Below are 22946 nucleotides of genomic sequence, written 5' to 3'. Positions count from 1 at the left end.
CTCATGCAGAACAGTATGTGTTGCACATTCTTTCTGGTTCTATAGGAGATTTATAACTCGGTCCTGATGAGCCCACGGAATTCAGATTAAATACACCTCAAGATCAGAGTCCAGTGGAATCTCACACACCAGCCTGCAGAGGGGCAGTGAACTAACTCTCTCCCTGTCTCTCCCTCTCTCTAACACTCACTCACTCACTCACTCAAACACACACACACTTTAGCACATTCTTATTATTATACACAAACAAATATAGATACTCGCATATCCACATACACTATTCACAAATACACACATACTCATTTACACATAGAACCAAGATAATTAAACAGACTATTTGTGCACTCTGATTCAACAAATAAGTTTAGCAAATGAGTGCTGATTTTACTGGCTTCGGTCTGTTTCAGTGGCAGTTTGGCAGTTCATGCTGCTCACTTTTGTGAAATTATGTTTAATGACTAATCAAATACTTATATGACTTATAGTAACTCAAAAAATCTCCAGTCATGCCCTCTTCTGACTACATTTTAGATTAAAGCATTTTATTCCATGCTGCAGAGAACTTGTCATTTCAATTGATCTTATCAATATGAATATATCACCTTGTTTTGAGCAAGCTGACTCATTTGGCTAACATGTCTTTTTTGGTCATATGGGGTTTTCTTTTCTGTAAATTTGTTTTCTCTTCATAACTGTTTGAGTAATTCATTGTTATTCTCAATAACTCATACCTTTATACGTGTAGCCTATAAAGCATTTTCATTATGCGTATGAGTGTTTTCAATGTAATTTTTTTTTCATTTTTTATTCTACACTGTAAAAAACAAGATATTGATTCACCATAGAATTGTATGGCAACCAGCTGCAATAGGATTGTGAGCTCAATATTTGGGCATATACTGTAGCTGAACCAAAATACATTCTTCCGTTGAATTGTATGTTCACTCAACATTAGATTTTAGGAGTTGAGTGAACATACAATTCAACTTGAGAATTTATTTGACCTGTTTGCATATTTCCCAGTGTGCCTATCAAGTGATTTGTAGTTACCACCCATGACTGTATTTGTTAGCGACAGACACATATATGTTGTAGTCAATGGTTTTCAGTCTTGTAGCTTTCACCAATTGTGTGTCTAAGTGAATATGTTGTTTTTTAAATTAAACTCTTTATGACAGTGCATTACATAATAGATACATAAGGCCTTTCTTTGAGGGCTTAGTTACACCCTAACGCAGCAGTTTGAAACTCCTGGTTTACAGGCCACATCAAGCCTGCAAGTCACATTATGCTGGCTTGCAAAGTGATGTGTAGTTCCTATTGGAGAACAGCTAGAGTGAGGATATCCAACAATTGGAACTTTTAATCGTCTGCATCCTGCATTCAGAAAGACTTCTGGAGTAGGGAAGATTGATTATTAAGACTACCGAAATCATATAAACTGAAATAGACATCTCAGAACTGGGTGCAATAAGTCCAACTACTAACCCATTGGATTAGTTTAGAGAAATGTATGTTGTTTGTGTAGCATAAGATGAATCAACCAATCAATCAATGTGCATGCAAAAACACAGGTATTGAAACAAACAATTCTGAAAATCAACCTGCAATAGAGCATGCGGGGCAATATAATAATGATGGCTGTGGTTTTGAGCAAAAATTAACTTTATTTTTTAATCGGGAGGTGCTTAATTTTTTAATCGGGAGGTGCTGGAACAAAAAGTGAGCGCGAGAGGGGGGTGACTTGTGGAGTTCTGAGGTACCGGAACACATGAGGAAAAAAGTTACCTTTATAATAAAGCATTGCATGCATTTCATTGCATTTGCGTAGTGGCATAGAGCAGTAGAGTTGAGGCAGTTACAGAAGTTGCACACACGGGGTACATTTTTAGTAGCCTAGGGTCTGGAAAAATGTTGGCCTTTTATAAACGCATGTCATACAATTCTACATAATATTACATGACTGGAGACTTTGTCAGAATATTTTTTAATACCGCACAAATGATCGAAATGGCAGGCTACTTTGACACTGACAAACTAAGAATCTGAGATCAATAAAAATGACCTTGTCTTGAGTCCATCAATAGCCTAGGCCTTAGTGTGTGGAGACAAATATTGTAGGCTACAATATGAGAAGGAAATTATAATCCTAAAAGTGCTTTCCAGTTTCACTGACTCACCCAATGATGAGCAGCTCACTTGCTAGTGATGGCCGGTGAGCTCGTGCCAAAAGCCTATCTCTCTCTCGTTTGTAAAACAATATTTGGAAGTTGATCAAATATTTTTGTAGCCTACAGCATAGTCTTCTATTTCCAAACCTGTGTTTTCCCTCGATTGTATTTGAAATATTGTGAAAGACCTGTTTTGCCTGCCTGCTGTTTTTTCACTGACAGATGTCTTGTTCATTCCGGACTGTAGGCTATTCCTTGTTATTGGGCTACAATCCACAGCTAGGCAAGCTATTGATCCTCTGTGGCAAAATAATTGGCCTTCCCGGGCTGAAAATCAAATTTTTCACATTGTTTTTTTGTGGGGACAGGAGAATTAAGAGGTAAATCGAATTAACTTTGATCACTTTTATTCTAGTTTTTACAATGCAAAAAGTTAACATTTTTCATGCCAGGAGAGGTACCGGATCTGGCCAAATAGGTTCCGTGACAAAACAGTCCAAAACAGGGAGGTGCCGGATCCTGTTCCGGCAAGATCCGGCTCAAATTAAGCACTGAATTTAGGTCACTTCAGCAGTTTGTTGAGTAAACAAACTTTAACATATTAGCTCGAATTCTTGTTTTGAAGTCCATTCCACACACAGAATAACGCAGATTAAGCAATTGTTTACGTAGTGTAGGACCTATTTTCATGGTACTGTAACTGTATGAGCTGCAGTATCTACAGCTACACTTTTTGAAAACAGAGTTCCAAAGGGGTTCTTCGGCTGTCCCCATAGGATAACCCTTTGAAGAACCCTTTTTGGCTCCAGGTAGAACCCTTTTGGGTTCTATGTAGAACCCTCTGAGTGTAGTGTAGCCTACAGATGTAAGATCTTAATTTGAGCCAGGTTGATACAGCAGGAAAATAATCCTGCAGCAACAGGAAAATTGAATAATTATGTGGATTATAATTATTGGGCATTTTTGTAGGGGTTGATACATTTTTCATAAGGGAAAATCAAGTCTGAAATGTCAAAGTGGAGATTACAAACTTCAGAAGACTTGTTAATGTAATGTAATGCATTGCAGGAAAGTTCAAGTTGAAAATGTCCTGAATTGCAGGAAAGTTCTCCTGCAACAGTGTGATCAAATTAAGATCCTACATCTGTATGATGTCCATCACTCACAAGTGGGTGGTCCAATGAGCAAGGGGCGTGTTCGACTGTTTCACCCCTCCTCTATGGTAGAGAAAGTATGCAATGTTCCTATATGATCCAGCTCCAACCCCCATCATACTTCAACTGGGGTATTCGTGACTACGAGGATACGACAGACAAACGTAAGATCACACACAGACTGAGTGAGATAGAGGAAAGGAGGGAGGGGGAGAGAGAAAGAAAGAAAGATACATATTGTTAGTTCATTCCAAGATAAACTTTATTCAAGGAACTGTCTGTAAGATTAAGAAATCGTAAGAATAAAATATAGACTGAATAGTAAACTTTCCTACAATTCCATCGGTGTTTTTATTAGGTAGTCTAGTTTAACAATAAAACCAGCTGGTGGGAGCAAGGTAGGTGAAGCATTTTACCCTTCCTATAGGCCTGCCTACAGGCTATCGTTTATGTTTGTACAATAACATTGTTGATATTTTTCTCTTCAATTTGATTAATATGTTACTACTCAATCGTGTATTCAGATCATTCAGATTAAGTACAACGGTTACCCGCAGACAAACTGCTGTCCTTCGATTCGATATGATTTGCTCTCTCCCTGCATCTTCTGCTGTAAACACATGGCTTTCGCGCCGGCTGTAAATTAAAATAAACTCATACAGGTTATGTAATAATTATGTCAAATTAATTGAATGTCCCGATTAAACATGTATTGACGATGCAGTGTAGGTCTACTATATAGACTATGCTATAAAGATAAAAATGCACAAATAGTTTACTTTTCTCTTGTGTGATCTACTGTATCGTTCTTATAGCCCAATGTTAGTCCTGCTCCATTGGACACCATACCACTGCTCTAACCTATATTTTATGTTGGTAAGTGGCGCCTTTTAAGTCAAGTAGACCTAAAGTTTAAAAGTATAACATAAGAGACGTGACAGTTTGAATGTAGGCTGCCTGACACACATTTTGGTCGTTTTAAAAGAATGCACAGAATGTGTTTTTATGGTTGCAGTTGCCGCCCATATGGAAAAAGTACATTCAGTCCTCCTAGTTCACTGCCAGCAACATAGTTAAACGAATCGTCTCCTGCTATGCAAAAGTATCTGTTCATAGACTTCACCTGTGTTTAAAAACATTGTAGCCTACTCCTGCAGACAGACAAATTCAACTCCCAACTTCCTACTTAAATGCATTTGTTGGTAAAGAAAAGCTACAGTGTATATCAATGCAACAAGATGTATCTCCTTTTTGATTGGTCTGTGCATGAGCTTGATCTTGGAATTCTGATTATGTTCTACACGTTTCTATAATCAATCAAAATTAACAACACAATTAATTAATTCATGAAGGAATGAAACGCAGAATTACATCATTCAAATCAATTAAGTGTCCTTTAATCCCTCTAGTTTTTAGTTATTAGTGAAATAAACAAAGGTAACCTGTGTAGCAGCAAAATATTTAGTACTGGATTTTAGCCTCCAATATCTGTATGCAAAGTGCAGACAATATTTGATTTGGAAGGTGGTATTTGATTTGGAAGGTGGTATTTGATTTGGAAGGTGGTATTTGATTTGGAAGGTGGTATTTGATTTGGAAGGTGGTATTTGATTTGGAAGGTGATATTTGATTTGGAAGGTGATATTTGATTTGGAAGGTGATATTTGATTTGGAAGGTGGTATTTGATTTGGAAGGTGGTATTTGATTTGGAAGGTGATATTTGATTTGGAAGGTGATATTTGATTTGGAAGGTGATATTTGATTTGGAAGGTGATATTTGATTTGGAAGGTGGTATTTGATTTGGAAGGTGGTATTTGATTTGGAAGGTGATATTTGATTTGGAAGGTGATATTTGATTTGGAAGGTGATACAGTATTCAATTTGGAAGGTGATATTAGATTAAAGGCACATGAACTCAAGTACAAAGTAACTGAGAAGCCCATGTTGAAAGCACTGTATACTCACATAATCTAACAAATATGTCAATAAGCAGGCATATAGCCTATATATACAGTCTCACAGACATACAGTAGATAACCAATAATAACCGGTACAGACTGGATGGATTAGATCTAAATGTTGAATGGGATACTGAGTTGTGAATATCTCTGCTACTTAAAGGTACTGCAGACTGAGATAATGTTTCCCTACATATGCCAAACCCCTGTCTGTGTTCAGATGAACCTGCAATGGCTGGTGCAAAGGCTTTTATAAAGCAGCTCTCACTCTTGCTCTGTGACTGACTGCAAGACGAAAGCAGTGTGGCCTTTCATAATGATTGTATGAGGTTCAGAGTGAGAGGAGGAAAGTGTATTTGTATCAACTTGTCCAGCCCCCAGTCACATTGGAACAATACAAAGATTATGCACGATAGTATAAACTATATATGCCTTTACAATAGGCCTACTAGAAAGAGATCGCCCAACACTGACTAGCTAACCTGAGCCCCCCTTCTACTTCCCACGTGTCCTACCCCCTGCCGTTCAAGTCTGCCCCTCCCTAACCCTCTGCCCTGAGGCCAGAGCTCTGGGCATCCATGCCCACACCCCCATCTTACTGCGCTGGTGGACAGACACAGGGATGAGCAACAGCGGGACCAAGGAGCTGTCACCACAGCCAGGCGTGGCCCAATCACCTAACTCTACACCTCCACGCAGGGGCCGGGGTCGCCCACGGAAACAACAGGAGGTTGGACCACCACAGAACCCTCCACATACATACTGCATACACTGTACAGGACCCTGCAGATGTAGGATCTTAATTTGAGCTAGTTTGATGAGCAGGAAAATAATCCTGCAGCAACAGGAAATGTGAATAATTATGTGGATTATTATTAATGAAACATTTTATATGGGTTGATACATTTTTCGTAAGGGAAAATGAAGTCTGAAATTTCTAAGTGGAAATTACAAACTTCAGAAGCCTTTTTAAAAATCAAATACACAAAAAATGTCCTGCATTGTAGGAACATTCTCCTGTAACAGGGTTATCAAATTAAGATCCTAAATCTGTATATGACACAATAACTGAAATATAGCACCCTGTCATAAGCAGCAACCCAAATGCACATTTTAACAACTGTAGTCTGGCATAGGTTTTTCTATGCAATGTTATTGAATAGAGTGGGTCACAGCTGCTTTGGCTATGGAAAGAGTCAGAGTGATAACCATAGCAGTTCCTGATTTTGCTTCATCTCTCCCCAGGAGTCCACTGGCCCCCCAACTCCAAAGAGGCCGAGAGGACGACCCAGAGGAAGCAAGAACAAAGGCCCTCGTGCCACACCCAAGGTAAGATCATCTTCTCATGTTCATGGATATCGTTAACATGAAATATGCAATAAAAACAAAGAATCCAACTAGGCATAGGAGCTGAACAGAAAATATCAACTGTAGGAATAGGGTTGTGAGTAGACATTTTGTGTATATAATAAACAATACAATCATCTCTGCTTTATCCTCCATCCTTTCTGTGTCAGGAAATAGAGCCTGTCGGGGAGAGAAGACCAAGGGGCCGGCCAAGGAAATGGGTATGAGGCTAACATACACATTCACTCAAGCACACACATGTAATGAGGCCTACTGATATGCACCTCAAATGTACGCCCCCTAGACTCCTATCTCTCTTTGTATCCTAGGAATGCACAACTTCAGTCCTCAAGGCAGTGTTTCACAAACTTGGTCCTGGGGTCCCCAAGGGGTGCACTTTTTTTCCTTCCACACAGCTGATTCAAATGATCAAAGCTTGATGATTAATTGATTATTTGAATCAGCTGTGTAGTGCTCGGGCAAAAAACAAAATAAACACCCTTTGGGCTCCCCAGGACCAAGTTTGGTAAGTGCTACCTTAAAATATCCATAAGAGTCTGTTTAAGCTAGAGATATATATATTTGCATGGGCTGCATCTCAATCAAACGCAACCGCCTATGTCGGGCCTTCCGCATCTGTTGTGAAAAGTGGCAGAACTAAAGCTCTGTTTGTCAGACCAGGGGACATTCTGAAAATTGGTCTTCTCACAAAAAACTTCTGTCGTGTCCGAACGGTTTCTCCATTTTGCTCTACAACCCCCAGAAGCCTCACAGGAGTCATCTGAAGTCGGTAGAGTCGATGTGCCAACTTCTGTCTGTAGCGTCCAAACCGTTTGGGCTACAAACTAATATGACCCCACTATGGAAAGAGGAGACTCACAAACACGATGTTGTTCTCCGTTTTGCTCTACAACCCCCATAAATGTCACGGGACTCTGATGGTAACCAGGTACCATTATCAAAAATGAATGAAAGTATGGAAGTAGTTTTGTGCCCTCCAAAAAAGGGGTTAACCGTGTGTCCAAAATTGAAATATATATTTCCTGAGCTTTCTTATATCTCCTAGATATAGGACAGACACTTCAAAACCTTATTCCTTATGATTTATTTTTGTACTGTCTGTTTTGTCGTTTAGGAGGTGGCAGGTAGCCTAGTGGTTAGAGCGTTGAGCCAGTAACCGAAAGGTTGCTAGATCGAACCCCGAGCTGACAAGGTAAAGATCTGTCGTTCTGCCCCCGAACAAGGCAGTTAACCCTCTGTTCCTAGGCTGTCATTGTAAATATGAATTTGTTCTTAACTGACTTGCCTAGTTAAATAAAAATAAAAATGCATTTATATGGGCTGTGAGCAATTTCAACAACAACAAAAATGTATACCTAAAGGGGTCCTAAAACTCCAAATCAAATAGCTAAATGATCCATGGTATGACCATCTTGTAACAGTAGCCCTCCAACGGCTTAGACTTTTATGATTTAAGGGCAGTAGTGCCCTCTGTTTTTCCTGATTCGTGTCAGTGATTGGCAAGAGCATTCCCTAACCTGGTGTCCTAGGTCTGAATCAGGGATGGTAACTTTGATGGGGGTGGGGGCCACAAAAAAATCTGAACTAATCATGAGGGACCGCAGTGGCTCACGGGTCTGCTTACCCTCTACCATACCAACACATGCAGTCAGAACCAGTCCTAGACTTTTGGTGGCCCAAAGTGAAATTCCCCTCGTGGGGAGGATATGATATCTGAGTGAGAGTGACTAACAAAATCAATGGGGACACCCTGGTCGGTAAGTTTAGGCTGACTCACCAATCAACATTTTTTTTGCTGACATGGGCTAATTGAGTGACTGTCAGTGACTGACATAACAAGATAAAAACTGCTGATGCACAACCACATTTTGAAATTGCACCTGGTGTATTCTGCTATTCAAACTCTCAACAGTAATTTGAGATCCCGACTGAGTTGCCCATCGTTGGTCCAAATCCCTCAAACTCAACTCTGGACCTTGAAGCCAGACCCATTGCTTTTCGTTGTTCCCCTTTAAACAGGGACTGATTTAGACCTTGGGCACCGGGTGGATGCAATGAATTATCATTTAGAACAGAAAGCCATCAGGCTCCGGACCTTGTAGGGTCAGAGTTTAATAGTCCTGGTCTAAATCATTCACTGATTAAAAGTAAAACATTGCAGCCCTTGACGATTGAAGTTGTCGACTGCTGGCCTGCATTGTGCAATGGAGAATTGGACTGATTGATTGAACAACCTTTCTCTCTTCTTTTATTCTTCTCCAAAGCCTCAGAGAGTAGTTCAAGAAGTCGTCCAGGAGCAGCAGGTAAGAAGGAGTACACCATAATAGGTCATATTATGTTTTTATTCTTCAAATTATCCTCTTACCTATTGTACTTGAGCACTACTTTCATGGAGGATGAATATGAACTTCCGTTCAAATAGCACCTTCTTTCAGAGAATCAACAGATTACACCAACACTGGCACAAAAAGAGGCCAATGTCATTCAACTTCCTCATCCATCTTATCACAATCTTCACTGCAGAACCAAGTTTCAAAGACGTTAAAACACATTAAGAACTGAAACCATAGACAGACTCCCTTTTTCAGACACAGACATGCGAATGAGTCAATGCTGAGCGGGGAAACCTGATATAACTGTTCTCTTCCCCTTTCTTCTTGGTTTCCTGACATAACCATCTTCTCCCTAGCATTTCTTGGTCTCGCGTACAGACCTATTTCCCCACATGTAAAGAATCACTCGTTTACACACTCATACAAGTATATCATTACTCATTACACAAACACATGCGCACGCAAGCACTCACTCTCACACATACATGTACATACTAATGTCTGTATTTTTGTGTCTTTTCACAGGGTCCTTCAGAAGAAACCGAGGAGGGCCCCTCACAGTCACAGTCTTTACCCACTGAGGCTTTGCCATCTCACTCTCCAGGCCAGGAAGAAGCAGAGGGGGAATAGACAATGTGCCACAGTACTACCTCAAGGTTTGGGCAGAGACAAAGAGGTGTATACTCTTAGAAAAAAGGGTTCCAAAAGGGTTCTTTGTCTGTCCCCATAGGAGATCCCTTTTGGTTCCAGGTAGAACACTTTTTGGTTCAAGGTAGAACATTTTTAAGTTCCATGTAGAACCTTCTGTTGGTTCTACATGCAAACAATAAGGGTTCTATGGGGACAGCCAAAGAACCCTTTTAGGTTCTAGATAGCACCTTTTTTTCTACGAGTGTATAATCCAACCACTGTCATGAGGATCTAAAACAACAGATAATAGCCCTGCTTTGTAGAACAGTAGGCCTGGTTGTGTTATTGTGCCTGGAGTCTATCCAGCCCTGAGGCTGGGTCAATGATGGACATAGCTTTGGTCAGTTGATTGATTACTAAGGATTTGGTCAATCCGTTTAACAATTCAGTTTGACTGCCCAAACCCTTTCTCATGAACGAGATTGGTTGATGCTGTGTGTTTGTGTGTGCGTGCGTGCATGTGTGTGAGCACGTACGTGTGTATGTGGTGGTGGTGATGATGGTGGGGAAGGGTTTTCAAAAGAAAAGGATGCATTTCAAACAGCGGCTACTGGGACGAGGCATGACCCAATTTACGTTATGTCTGTCCTGATTGTGAAGAAACACAGGGATATTTTGTTAGATATATATTTGAATGGGAATACATTTTACATTACCATTAACATGAGCAGATATAAGTCTAAACTTAACAGTGTCCAATTGACATGACATCGGACCATTAACATGAGCAGAAATAAGTCTAAACTCAACAGTGTCCAATTGACATGACATCGGACCATTAACATGAGCAGAAATAAGTCTAAACTCAACAGTGTCCAATTGACATGACATCGGACCATTAACATGAGCAGAAATAAGTCTAAACTCAACAGTGTCCAATTGACATGACATCGGACCATTAACATGAGCAGATATAAGTCTAAACTTAACAGTGTCCAATTGACATGACATCGGACCATTAACATGAGCAGATATAAGTCTAAACTCAACAGTGTCCAATTGACATGACATCGGACCACACTCAGGTTTTGTATTTACCTTTATCTTCTCAATACACTCATTAAAACCTCAGGTATTTTGCCTTAATGTAGCTATGCATTTAGCTATTCAGGAACATATCATTCTACTCAGTTATGATATTATTCTATTTTATTGTGTATTTCTGATTTGTTTTTTGACATTCACAATATGACTTGACACACAAACCTCATTCAGACCTCAACTCACCTCAGTCCCTTTACCTTTCAGTCTACCTCAGTCACGGAAATCAGAGGACTCTTATAGCCTCTCCCCATACCAAAAAAACGAACAAACACACACATACCTACTCAGGATACTCCCATGCGTACTGTACCCGCTAGCCTCACACTCTCCCTCCCACTCCCATGCTGACAGACTCTTTAAGTGAATCCCAGCAGAAGCCTTTAGTGGCTCTGATGAAATGCCTGTCTTGAGAATGGGTCTATCTACAGTACCTGGTTCAAAATGACCCAATATTTTACTGTTTGCTGTAGTTTTTACTTATGTTTTATTTGTTCTATAACAACCTCTGTGAACCTCTATAACAACGTGTTCCCCTCTTAGCTTTTTACATAAGATACGTCGTCATTTCATGTTCTCACATTCAAACTGCAGACGTTAGATTAACAACCATACCATTTGATGAATTGATGTCAGTGACATGTGAGACATGAAATAGTGAGATAAAAGTTAACATTTTCGTTTCTTGGGCTCTTCCTGTAATGTATTTCTGGAGAGGGTGGACAAGTCCACATACAGTCTTTTTCTGTCAGTTGCAAGTTTCTAACCTAAACTCTGTCTTTTTCTTATTACTTCACGTCTTTGGCTGGAATTACTGTTTGCCATGTGGACTACGTCTGAAACAGGTCTGTTTTTGGCACTGAGCACTTCCCCAGAGGGGTGGCTGACTGATTTTAGCTTTGCTTGTCCCATGTGATCTTATGAGACCTATAGAACATATATCTGCTGTCCACTCATCTCACTAGGTTCATAACAGCATATCGTACAGGTAAATAAACCCGAAGTACTGCATTGTGATGTCAGTAAAAGTGCCTCCTAACCTAACTTCATACCTCAGCAACGTCAGGATATCCACTGTCTATATGAAATTGACAGTGTTGCTCTGAGCTTACTGATATAGATACAGTATATTCAGTGTGTGTGTGTGTATATAAGTACACATATCTTAGGAGTTTGTCATGTGCTTGTTGTAATGCTTTATGTACAAGGGCTTTTAAATATTGAGTAATGTAGTTGGGTCCTGTTATCTCGTAACATCTTCAGTTTTTAAGCTTTTCATATTTTTTTGCAACATTTGGAAATGTGTCCCTTTCATTTCAGTCTCCTTGATCATGTACTTCATGAAGATTTATTTTCAATGTAATCCATTTGAACTTGAATACACAACTCAAAATGGTATTTTTTAGTTTGCCTCTGATCTGTCTCGCTTTATGGTGTGTTTTTGCATGAGTATAGAGGTGCTGCTTGGTCTGTCTGTTACCAATAAAAGTATCACATAGCTATGTTCGTCTGTCATGTATTCATCAAAAAGTAGCGGCACAATAAGTGGTCGTCAAAATACTGTTGGTTAAATACTGTATCTTTAAGTGTATAGAAACCAATGTTGCTGCTTTATTACTTGTTATAGAGGAAACATACTAATACTTTATTACTTAGAGGAAATATACTAATACTTTATTACTTAGAGGAAATATACTAATACTTTGAGGGCAAAGGGGCGATAGAGACAGAAGTGCTGAAAGACACATTTTGGATGTGTGGACAGGGGTACAGTAATGTACACTAGGTGGGTTACAGTACCCCAGGCATTGTCCTCCAGATCTCCTGATGTCGTGTTTTAGTTCTTCAATGTGTAGAATGTCCATTTCCTTGTCGTTCCAGGTCTCTAGTCCACCACCATTATGGAAGCAGTAAAAAGTCAACATTTTTGCATAACCATTTTAGAGGAGACTCTTCTCAAATGTGGTTGTCTACATTTTAGCAGCAAAATACGAACATGTGGAAATGAATACATTCTAGACAAAGTTTTCAATGAAGATGGACGTAGGAGTTCTACCACCACTATCACTTAACTACAGAGAAAGACAGTGATCCAACAAAAACCCATTAAGTATTTGTGCAACAAATAACAACCAGTACAAAATCCTTAGTTCAATAAAGTCCACCTAATTTCCCCATATATCCCACCATAGTCACTGTAGATGATGTGGACTAATGACAATGATGGGAGAACCTCACAGTTAAACTATGACTACATTACAACTTAAACATCAGAATTCCCTTATAGCACAGCCTGAAAAACATCCCCCAGACATCAGTATGTTTCCATGGCCTTCATTCCAGTTTTCCTTTTTTTCCTGAGCAACATATCTCAATGACGGAATAGCTAGTCCCGTCCCCACGCCCCCCAGTCCCCTCTCATGTCTTTAAGAGTGTAGTTATGCATTGAGACCGTTGGCTACGTCTGTGAAGACCAGGCGACTGGGCCTCTGTGTCGTCCCCTGGGAGGTCGTGAGAGTCTGGGGGGGGTTAAAACTGTGAGACACAATAGTTTCCATGGTAATACTAGAATTTTGTAACCATTGAATATTGAATCTGCCACTGCTGTGATTGCTTATAACATTTATTTTAGTAATGTAGCGTTAGGGAAACAAATCAATGGGTGGAGAAGTGAATTTAGTACTTAAGATATCTACTGTATGTTAATTTGGAAGAGATAATTATGTAGTATTTGTCAGTGACATGTCTGTAAAGGAAACCAGTACTGCCACACAAATTTTTATAATCACATTCATAGCCTAGTCATGTCAATCACAAGGGGAAAATTAGGAAATCAGTCATTTTGGGACATTTAGGAGCAGTGAGGTGAGAGTGATGAGGCAGTAATCAACAATTTGGTGGTATTAGGCACACAGAGAGAAGATGTGAAATGAGGGTATCGGTGTGTGTCACTCCAGTGTAGTAGAAAAGGTTGTGCATGTGTGTACAGTGGTATTCTGTTGTAATCGTCGAAGTTGTTGTATGTAAGTGGAGAATAATTAACACGGCAAGGTCCACACGTAGTATGTAAGTGTTTTTTAAAAGGGTAGCTTAAGGAAAATGGAACAACAAACACAAATTAGACTTTACCATATGTATTACCATTTTGCCTATTGTCAAAACTTAAAAGAAAAAAGTCCATTCATATGAGTATAAAATAGCAACTGGTTACTCGTAATGTAAGCACTGTAGTCACAAAGCTCTGTTGGAGTACATTATGATGCTCTGAACCTATAGATTTATGAATCCATTGTAGATAAATATAGATGAGATCCAGTAACTGTAGATCAGTGAGCAATAGATCACTGCGGGTTACTAAAGACGAGTCTGAACATAATGTAACCATCAAGACTTGTATCATCGTAGATCTACAGTAGAGGATCAGTATCACTGAAGAGGGGAGTGTAGCCTGGGAACTGCTTCAGACCTGTGTCGTATACTACCTTGTTATTGGGTCCTGTGAGGTTGTGGTCCAGGAGTTCCTGTTCCAAGTCATCCTGTTCCTCTGCCGGATCAAAGTTATACATGGGCATCAGCTGGTGCCTCAGCTTCTCCAGTCTGAACAGTGAACACAGGACAGGAGGAAAGTAATAGTTAGAAAAATGCATCTATGTAGTATTGAAACCTTTTAATGAATTGTTAGAAAGACATTACATTTTAAATGTTGGTCATTTAGAAGATGCTCTTTTCCAGAGTGACTTACAGTTAGTGCATTAAGAAAAAGTCCTAACTATAAGCTTGGGTTACTGTACAGATCTAAGAATGGTTTTACTATATCCATTCAAAATCATTTAGTAACCCAACTGCTGCATCCAATCCTACACTATGGTGACGTCATCTATCAAAACAAAACCAAGACCTTACTTTGTGCATTAGATGTAATTTATAACAATCTTTCCAGATTAATTATTGGATGCCGTTATAAAACTCAGAATTGCACAATGTATGAATTACTAAATTGGCTGTCACTCCAAAACAGAAGACAGTAGTTGCCTCATACTTTTTTATTTAATTGTTATTATCATTGGACAGTAGTTGCCATATTATTTTTGTTACTAAGTATTCTTTGTTTGTTTCAAAATTTCAATTAAATAAATATATAGCTATGTGAGACAACCACATATCATAAGTCAATTTTTCCTCAATAAAATAGTAATCAGCTAAATCAGTGCTAGTAGGAAAAGAACAGTGTGAGTGTTATTCTTTTTTAGGGGAAGGGGGGGGCGTGGGATTTAATCAAGATACTTGATTATGGTAGGTTTTCAGAATATGGGCAGGGACTCCTCTGTGCTAACATCAGCTCGTTCAACTTTTGGGTTCCCAGGACAAAGATTACTGACATTTTTCTCTTAATGCTATAATTATTTGGATATGCATAGAAGGTAGCCCTCCCTTTCACAAATCTGGCTGATAACTTCAACTCTTATATAATAAGGAACTTCCTCACCTCTTCCGTTTCCTGATGTACAGCATCTGGGAGTGGAAGACATGGTGGGGCACAGGGAGTCACACATATCATTGTTAATTAGATAAGAGGAGGAAATTAAACTCATTCATACTGTGTACACTGTCGTGACAAACAGACATATTTTGTGGGCATGGAAACTAGGTAGTGACTGAAGCAATTGCTTTCTTACCACGACCAATGTCAGGCCAATTACAGTGATAATGCCAAAGGGCACCAACACCATGCCCATCTCAGAGCCCTCGAGCTCCAACTCTGGCAGCTTGGTGGCATTGAAGCTTGTCTCGTTGGTTGTTGTTATAGTTATGTTAGTGGTCATGAGTTTTGTCCTGGACTCTGTGACCATCTCCTGTTCCATCCTGGCATCCGTTGTAACAGTGAGAATGGGGGTCATGGAGGTGCTGGAGACAGTGGAGATAAAGCTTGTGGTGGTCTTGGCCGTAGTCATATCCATGGTTTCAGCTAAGAGGAAACAACAAAGCAATGTGGAGAGTTGTCTTGTGTCCCACTGCTGTGGTTGTCTCAATGTGACTCTTGTCTGTATCTCAGGTGTGTCACAACAGCCACAGGTTGACTCTCTCTGGACTGAGGTCTGCTGAAGCATTGGGAATGCATTGAGTACACCAGAACACACTCTCCAGGCAGAACCTAAAACAGATCATTTAACACCATCAGATCAGAAAACAAACAAACATATTATGCACACTACAATAGCATATCATATGGCTTGGTTGGTTGTAGGTTGGTTTTGTGTGTGTGTAACATGTTTGAGGTCTGAAATACACATGTGTCAAACAGGAGGGCACTTTCATTCTGATTCTGATCAAGGCAAAACCTCTGATCACCTACTGAAAGCAGTCAGGTGTTAATCTTTTTGTGAAATACTGAAACAAATTGGCACCAAGGTGCATCCTCCATAAAAACTCAACTAGATGCAAAATAATTGTGTGTATTTTTCACAGTGCTCATGACATGACACGATGTTCGCCTCGTAGAAGTGTGTATTTGTAGAAACAGGTAAAAGCATATATGTCCCCACCCCTGGTTCCATCAGATTAAACCCCAGAACCTGTTGTGCCGACAGGGCAGCAGTGGGTGTTGTGGGCAGGATGTGGGCACCAGAAGCAGAGAAAAGGGTGGCAGAACGTAGCAGAGAAAATACAGAGGAAAACCAACCCTAAGAAATTCAGCACACTTTGTTAGGCAATGTGTCAGAAGGTGTGCTGTTTACACAGTCGCTCTGAAGTGTGCACACATACAGTAGTACTGCACAACCACACACACACCACCCTTTATATAGTATTTATAAAGCATGTACAGTATATAAACCTTATATAGGGCTAGTGTAGGCTTCATTAAGCCTTCATAAGATATCATTAAACTGTGAGCCAGAGGGTCAGTGTATTTACATGCTGAATTCTGCCATGTACAATAGTATGGCAGACATGATACAATCTAGTATAGTCTCACACAAATAAAATAAAATTGTATTTGTCACATGCTTTGTAAACAACAATGGTGCACTGTTCGTGTAGACGAACAGTGAAATGCTTACTTATGGGCCCTTCCCAACAATGCAGAGAGAAAAATATAGAAACAATTATAACACGAGGAGTAAATACACAATGAGTAACAGTAACTTGGCTATATACACAGGGTACCAGTACCGAGTCCATGTGCAAGGGTATGGGGTAATTGAGGTAGATATGTTCAGGTAGGGGTAAAGTGACTAGGCAGCAGGATAGGTAATAAACAGTAGCAGCAGCTTATGTGATGAGTCAAAAGAGTTGGTGCAAAAAGGGTCAATGCAGATATTTGGGTAGATATTTGGGTAGATATTTGGGTAGATATTTGGGTAGATATTTGGGCAGATATTTGGGTAGATATTTGGGTAGATATTTGGGTAGATATTTGGGTAGATATTTGGGTAGATATTTGGGTAGATATTTGGTTAACTATTTAGTAGTCTTATGGCTTGGATGTAGAAGTTGTTTTGGGTCCCGTTGGTTCCAGTCTTGGTGCATTGGTATCGCTTGCAGAACAGTCTGTGATTTGGGTGGAGCTCGGCCCCAGTGATGTAATGGGCCGTACACACTACCCTCTGTAGCGCCTTGTGGTCGGATGCCAAGCAGTTGCGATACCAAACACTGATGCAGCCAGTCAAGATGCTCTCAATGGTGCAGCTGTATAACTTTTTGAGTAACTGAGAGCCATGCCAAATCTTTTCAGCCTCCTTCATGACTGTGTTGATGTGTGTGGACCATGTTAATTCCTTACTGATGTGGACGCAGAGGAACTTGAAGCACTCGACCCGCTCAAAATCAAATCAAATCAAGTCAAATTTTATTTGTCACATACACATGGTTAGCAGATGTTAATGCGAGTGTAGCGAAATGCTTGTGCTTCTAGTTCCGACAATGCAGTAATAACGAGCAAGTAATCTAACTAACAATTCCAAAAAAAACTACTGTCTTATACACAGTGTAAGGGGATAAAGAATATGTACATAAGGATATATGAATGAGTGATGGTACAGAGCAGCATAGGCAAGATACAGTAGATGATATCGAGTACAGTATATACATATGAGATAAGTATGTAAACCAAGTGGCATAGTTAAAGTGGCTAGTGATACATGTATTACATAAGGATGCAGTCGATGATATAGAGTACAGTATCAACGTATGCATATGAGATGAACAATGTAGGGTAAGTAACATTATATAAGGTAGCATTGTTTAAAGTGGCTAGTGGTATATTTACATCATTTCCCATCAATTCCCATGATTAAAGTGGCTGGAGTAGAGTCAGTGTCATTGACAGTGTGTTGGCAGTAGCCACTCAATGTTAGTGGTGGCTGTTTAACAGTCTGATGGCCTTGAGATAGAAGCTGTTTTTCAGTCTCTCGGTCCCAGCTTTGATGCACCTGTACTGACCTCGCCTTCTGGATGACAGCGGGGTGAACAGGCAGTGGCTCGGGTGGTTGATGTCCTTGATGATCTTTATGGCCTTCCTGTAGCATCGGGTGGTGTAGGTGTCCTGGAGGGCAGGTAGTTTGCCCCCGGTGATGCGTTGCGCAGACCTCACTACCCTCTGAGAGCCTTACGGTTGAGGGCGGTGCAGTTGCCATACCAGGCGGTGATACAGCCCGCCAGGATGCTCTCGATTGTGCATCTGTAGAAGTTTGTGAGTGCTTTTGGTGACAAGCCGAATTTCTTCAGCCTCCTGAGGTTGAAGAGGCGCTGCTGCGCCTTCCTCACGATGCTGTCTGTGTGAGTGGACCAATTCAGTTTGTCTGTGATGTGTATGCCGAGGAACTTAAAACTTGCTACCCTCTCCACTACTGTTCCATCGATGTGGATGGGGGTGTTCCCTCTGCTGTTTCCTGAAGTCCACAATCATCTCCTTAGTTTTGTTGACGTTGAGTGTGAGGTTATTTTCCTGACACCACACTCCGAGGGCCCTCACCTCCTCCCTGTAGGCCGTCTCGTCGTTGTTGGTAATCAAGCCTACCACTGTTGTGTCGTCCGCAAACTTGATGATTGAGTTGGAGGCGTGCATGGCCACGCAGTCGTGGGTGAACAGGGAGTACAGGAGAGGGCTCAGAACGCACCCTTGTGGGGCCCCAGTGTTGAGGATCAGCGGGGAGGAGATGTTGTTGCCTACCCTCACCAACTGGGGGCGGCCCGTCAGGAAGTCCAGTACCCAGTTGCACAGGGCGGGGTCGAGACCCAGGGTCTCGAGCTTGATGACGAGCTTGGAGGGTACTATGGTGTTGAATGCCGAGCTGTAGTCGATGAACAGCATTCTCACATAGGTATTCCTCTTGTCCAGATGGGTTAGGGCAGTGTGCAGTGTGGTTGAGATTGCATCGTCTGTGAAGGAGGGTGGAGGTGATCGCGAGACCGCATGTTTCCGTTGCAGGCCGTGTCAGTGGCACTGTATTGTCCTCAAAGCGGGCAAAAAAGTTATTTAGTCTGCCTGGGAGCAAGACATCCTGGTCCGTGACTGGGCTGGGTTTCTTCCTGTAGTCCGTGATTGACTGTAGACCCTGCCACATACCTCTTGTGTCTGAGCTGTTGAATTGAGATTCTACTTTGTCTCTGTACTGGCGCTTAGCTTGTTTGATAGCCTTGCGGAGGGAATAGCTGCACTGTTTGTATTCAGTCATGTTACCAGACACCTTGCCCTGATTAAAAGCAGTGGTTCGTGCCTTCAGTTTCACACGAATGCTGCCATCAATCCACGGTTTCTGGTTAGGGAATGTTTTAATCGTTGCTATGGGAATGACATCTTCAACGCACGTTCTAATGAACTCGCACACCGTATCAGCGTATTCGTCAATGTTGTTGTCTGACGCAATACGAAACATCTCCCAGTCCACGTGATGGAAGCAGTCTTGGAGTGTGGAGTCAGCTTGGTCGGACCAGCGTTGGACAGACCTCAGCGTGGGAGCTTCTTGTTTTAGTTTCTGTCTGTAGGCAGGGATCAACAAAATGGAGTCGTGGTCAGCTTTTCCGAAAGGGGGCGGGGACAGGGCCTTATATGCGTCGCGGAAGTTAGAGTAACAATGATCCAGGGTCTTTCCACCCCTGGTTGCGCAATCGATATGCTGATAAAATTTAGGGAGTCTTGTTTTCAGATTAGCCTTGTTAAAATCCCCAGCTACAATGAATGCAGCCTCCGGATAAATCGTTTCCAGTTTGCAGAGAGTTAAATAAAGTTTGTTCAGAGCCATCGATGTGTCTGCTTGGGGGGGGATATATACGGCTGTGATTATAATCGAAGAGAATTCTCTTGGTAGATAATGCGGTCTACATTTGATTGTGAGGAATTCTAAATCAGGTGAACAGAAGGATTTGAGTTCCTGTATGTTTCTTTCATCACACCATGTCACGTTGGCCATAAGACATACGCCCCCGCTCCACTGCAGCCCTGTCAATGTTGATGGGGCGTGCTCGTCCGTCCGTTTCCTGTAGTCCACAATCAGCTCCTTTGTCTTGCTGACATTGAGGGAGAGGTTGTTGTCCTGGCACCGCTCTGCCAGGTCACTGACCACCTCTCTATAGGTGGTTTCATTGTCGTCAGTGATCAGACCTACCACTGTCATGTCGTCAGTAAACTTAATGATGGTGTTGGAGTTGTGCGCAGCCACGCAGTTGTGGGTGAACAACACCATAGTGCTTGGAAGAGGACTATGGTGTTGAAAGCTGAGCTGTAGTCAATGAACTGAATTCTCACATAGGGGTTCCTCTTGTCCAGGTGGGAGGGCAGTGTGGAGTACAAAATAAATTGTGTCATCTGTGGATCTCTTGGGGTGGTATGTGAATTGGAGTGGGTCCAGGTTGTCTGGGAGGATGGTGTTGATGTGAGCAATGACCGTTCAAAGCATTTAGTTGATGTGAGCAATGACCGTTCAAAGCAATAGTCATTTAGACAGGTTACCTTTGCGTTCTTGGGCACAGGGACTATGGTGGTCTGCTTGAAACCTGTAGGTATTACAGACTGGGTTAGGGAGAGGTTGAAAATGTCAGTTAAGACACCCGGCAGCTGATCGGCACAGGCTCTGAGTATGCGTCCTGGTCATCTGTCTGGCCCCGCATCCTTGAGAACCTGTTTTAAGGTCCTACTCACATTGGCTATGGAGAACAAGATTACACAGTCATCAGGAACTGCTGGTGCTCTCATGCATGGTTCAGTGTTGCTTGCCTCGAAGCGAGCCGTGAAAACAAAGACACATGAGCCATCCCCGATCTCACCTCAGAATGCAGTCTGCCAGCTGTCTGTCTATTCATCTAATGCGGAACATGTGCAGTGCAAGATCTCAACCAATCACATCCAGGGCCAGTCTCAGGCTTTGTCACTGTCCAATTGGAGAGCAAATACAGTACAAAGACAGTCAAAATAACATTTCCATAATATAATTGTCCTTTTCACACCATGAAATGTTGCACAGTGATCATTCCTCTGTAAGTCAATAAGTATAAATACGGCAAACGTCTGGCTTTTAATCCTGCCAACATGACATGCAAGCTCCTCTTAATTGACCTCCCAGGTTAGGGGTATGTACCTACCTTTCCTTGATGTGATGGGATTACCACTACTTTTTTTAAAGGAGCCGTAGTAGGTAGCCAGATAGAGGGGTAATATCCTAGGGAGAAGGAACGTTTCCCCTCTCTCTACCCCTCCTCTCTCTACCCTTCCTCCTCTCTCTACCGCTCCTCCGCTTATCCCTTCTGAGGGGGTGTTTACATGGAAAACACTTCTTCTCACCTCCTGCTCCCCTCCACACAAAGCAACCAGACCCCTGGATGATTCCAGAGGATTCCCCGTCTATCTCTTCTTTAGATCTGTTCCCCTATCCTGGCCCTTGTGTTTCAGATAACAGTAGCTGCTCCAGGGATGCTGCAACAAGAGCTCTGTGATCCAAAGCTCCCTCCCCCATCCCTCCTGTGATAGGTCGGCTGGGGTGAAAGCAGCAGCTGGGGTTGGCTCTCTGAGCCATCAATCTGGCTTTATAGGGATGAGAATGGGATTTAATGGTTGGGGAGACCAGATGCTGTCAGGCCAAGATGGATGATTATATCCGGGTGGCTGGCCTGGGGAAATTAACCCTATGATGTCACATCCTCTAACAGGCAACGGACTGGGGATTTTCAGTGAGGCCAATGCGCTTTCAATCAAGCCCTTTTCATTCATAGTACCGTTAGGTTGTAAGGATTTGTTTGAGTACTGTAATTTTGAGAAATCATACATATGAGATACCATATTTTACCCCAGAGATCACCCATAAGAATTCCATTCAATCAGTCAGCACACAACGCAGTAATAGCCACAGCTTTATTTTAATGAAAACATCTGCATACTTGAGGACCAATTTTGAGAGAAATTGTCTTGTTTTATTATAATACATTATCAAAACAGGTGAAGCATGATGTTCAGGACAGTAACCAACACGGTCAAACCTGACCAACATAATGTTCTCTCTTCATTTCTGGCTTCTTTGATTCACTTAGCTCATTTTGAAGGAGTCTGCAGTCATCATGGCCACCAATCATTTTGAGAAGAAAATCAGATGCTTTAAATTAAGGGTATTTGTTAAAACCTTTTTATCCAGCTTAGTTTCAGTGAGATAAAATGAATATAATTTTGAGAGACTGGTCTACTCTTACCTTCATAGTCGATGGTTCCATCTCAATCTTTATCTGGCTCCATCATTTGCTCTGCCTCCAACTCATTCAGTGATTCTGATGCATTCATCAACACATACTGTACCTGCAAATAGAGGTGGTTTGTAGCTGATTCTTAAAGTTAATTTAAGTTCATAGCGAGGAAAAACGGGCAAAAAGGTCTCTAAACTGGAACAAAGCAATAGATGCTGTAGGTAATGTTAGTCTTACTTCAATGTATTCCACTCGATATATCCCTTGACCTCTTTGTCAAACACGTTGAAAGCAGCTCGTAGCTCTGCATCTTGGACTTTGGCTCTTTTATGGGCCAATGCCAATAGAGCCAGAAAGCTACGGTTAAAGTTACCTTTTCCTGTGATGACACAAAACAAGTAATAAGGAAGATATTACTACTAGCTAGCTGTAGAAACAGAATTGGACAGCCTTCGTCATCCAATTTCCTTTGATGTATTTTTAATAAATAGAAATATAGAAGGAAAGTATGTCTTTAACATCGTTAGTGGAATCAGTATATATTAGTTCTAGGTGTTTGGTA

At 41.3% G+C, this 22946-nt stretch overlaps 2 protein-coding genes across 7 annotated transcripts; one reads left to right on the top strand and one right to left on the bottom strand.

The window, feature by feature from the left end:
- The first annotated feature begins 3317 nt into the window (after positions 1 to 3317).
- On the top strand, positions 3318 to 12219 carry LOC112247059 (high mobility group protein HMGI-C-like). Of its 4 annotated transcripts, XR_006084746.1 has the most exons (7): positions 3318 to 3489; positions 5816 to 6015; positions 6531 to 6614; positions 6803 to 6853; positions 7768 to 7845; positions 8918 to 8956; positions 9512 to 9613. XR_006084746.1 is itself a non-coding variant. In XM_024415709.2 (6 exons), exons 1-6 carry the CDS (start codon positions 3405 to 3407, stop codon positions 9614 to 9616), a joined length of 564 nt encoding a protein of 187 aa, XP_024271477.1. In that variant the 5' UTR covers positions 3373 to 3404; the 3' UTR covers positions 9617 to 12219. The 4 variants fall into 4 exon arrangements, 3 of the variants coding, with proteins under 3 accessions (XP_024271477.1, XP_024271478.1, XP_042187062.1); XM_024415709.2 differs by lacking the exon at positions 7768 to 7845 and having other exon boundaries at positions 3373 to 3489; positions 9512 to 12219; XM_024415710.2 differs by lacking the exons at positions 3318 to 3489; positions 7768 to 7845 and adding an exon at positions 3499 to 3723 and having other exon boundaries at positions 9512 to 12219.
- Positions 12204 to 21656, bottom strand: LOC112247058 (uncharacterized protein C3orf18 homolog). 3 transcript variants are annotated; one of them, XM_024415706.2, is made up of 6 exons: positions 21296 to 21656; positions 20981 to 21084; positions 15394 to 15869; positions 15204 to 15229; positions 14200 to 14314; positions 12204 to 13236 (listed from the first exon to the last, which is right to left on the bottom strand). In XM_024415706.2, the coding sequence occupies exons 3-6, from the start codon at positions 15823 to 15825 to the stop codon at positions 13156 to 13158; spliced, it is 654 nt and encodes a 217-aa protein (XP_024271474.1). In that variant the 5' UTR covers positions 15826 to 15869; positions 20981 to 21084; positions 21296 to 21656; the 3' UTR covers positions 12204 to 13155. The 3 variants fall into 3 exon arrangements, with proteins under 3 accessions (XP_024271474.1, XP_024271475.1, XP_024271476.1); XM_024415707.2 differs by lacking the exon at positions 20981 to 21084; XM_024415708.2 differs by lacking the exon at positions 20981 to 21084 and having other exon boundaries at positions 21495 to 21656.
- Between the last annotated feature and the right edge of the window lie 1290 nt (positions 21657 to 22946).

This window comes from Oncorhynchus tshawytscha, linkage group LG02, assembly GCF_018296145.1.
Source record: "Oncorhynchus tshawytscha isolate Ot180627B linkage group LG02, Otsh_v2.0, whole genome shotgun sequence".
NCBI lineage: Eukaryota > Metazoa > Chordata > Actinopteri > Salmoniformes > Salmonidae > Oncorhynchus > Oncorhynchus tshawytscha.
Note: the sequence above shows the minus strand (reverse complement) of the source record. Positions and strands in the feature narration are given on the sequence as shown.

Excerpts from the sequence above, each read along its gene's own strand:
- LOC112247058 (XM_024415706.2), bottom strand. The coding sequence starts at position 15,825 with ATGCTTCAGCAGACCTCAGTCCAGAGAGAGTCAACCTGTGGCTGTTGT. Across the intron at positions 15,230-15,393 it reads TTGGCCTGACATTGGTCGTG|ATGCTGTACATCAGGAAACG; the intron begins GTAAGAAAGCAA and ends TTCCACTCCCAG. Across the intron at positions 14,315-15,203 it reads TACATCAGGAAACGGAAGAG|ACTGGAGAAGCTGAGGCACC; the intron begins GTGAGGAAGTTC and ends TTCACTGTTCAG.
- LOC112247059 (XM_024415709.2), top strand. The coding sequence starts at position 3,405 with ATGCAATGTTCCTATATGATCCAGCTCCAACCCCCATCATACTTCAAC. Across the intron at positions 3,490-5,815 it reads CGAGGATACGACAGACAAAC|TCTGCCCCTCCCTAACCCTC; the intron begins GTAAGATCACAC and ends CTGCCGTTCAAG. Across the intron at positions 6,016-6,530 it reads GCCCACGGAAACAACAGGAG|GAGTCCACTGGCCCCCCAAC; the intron begins GTTGGACCACCA and ends ATCTCTCCCCAG.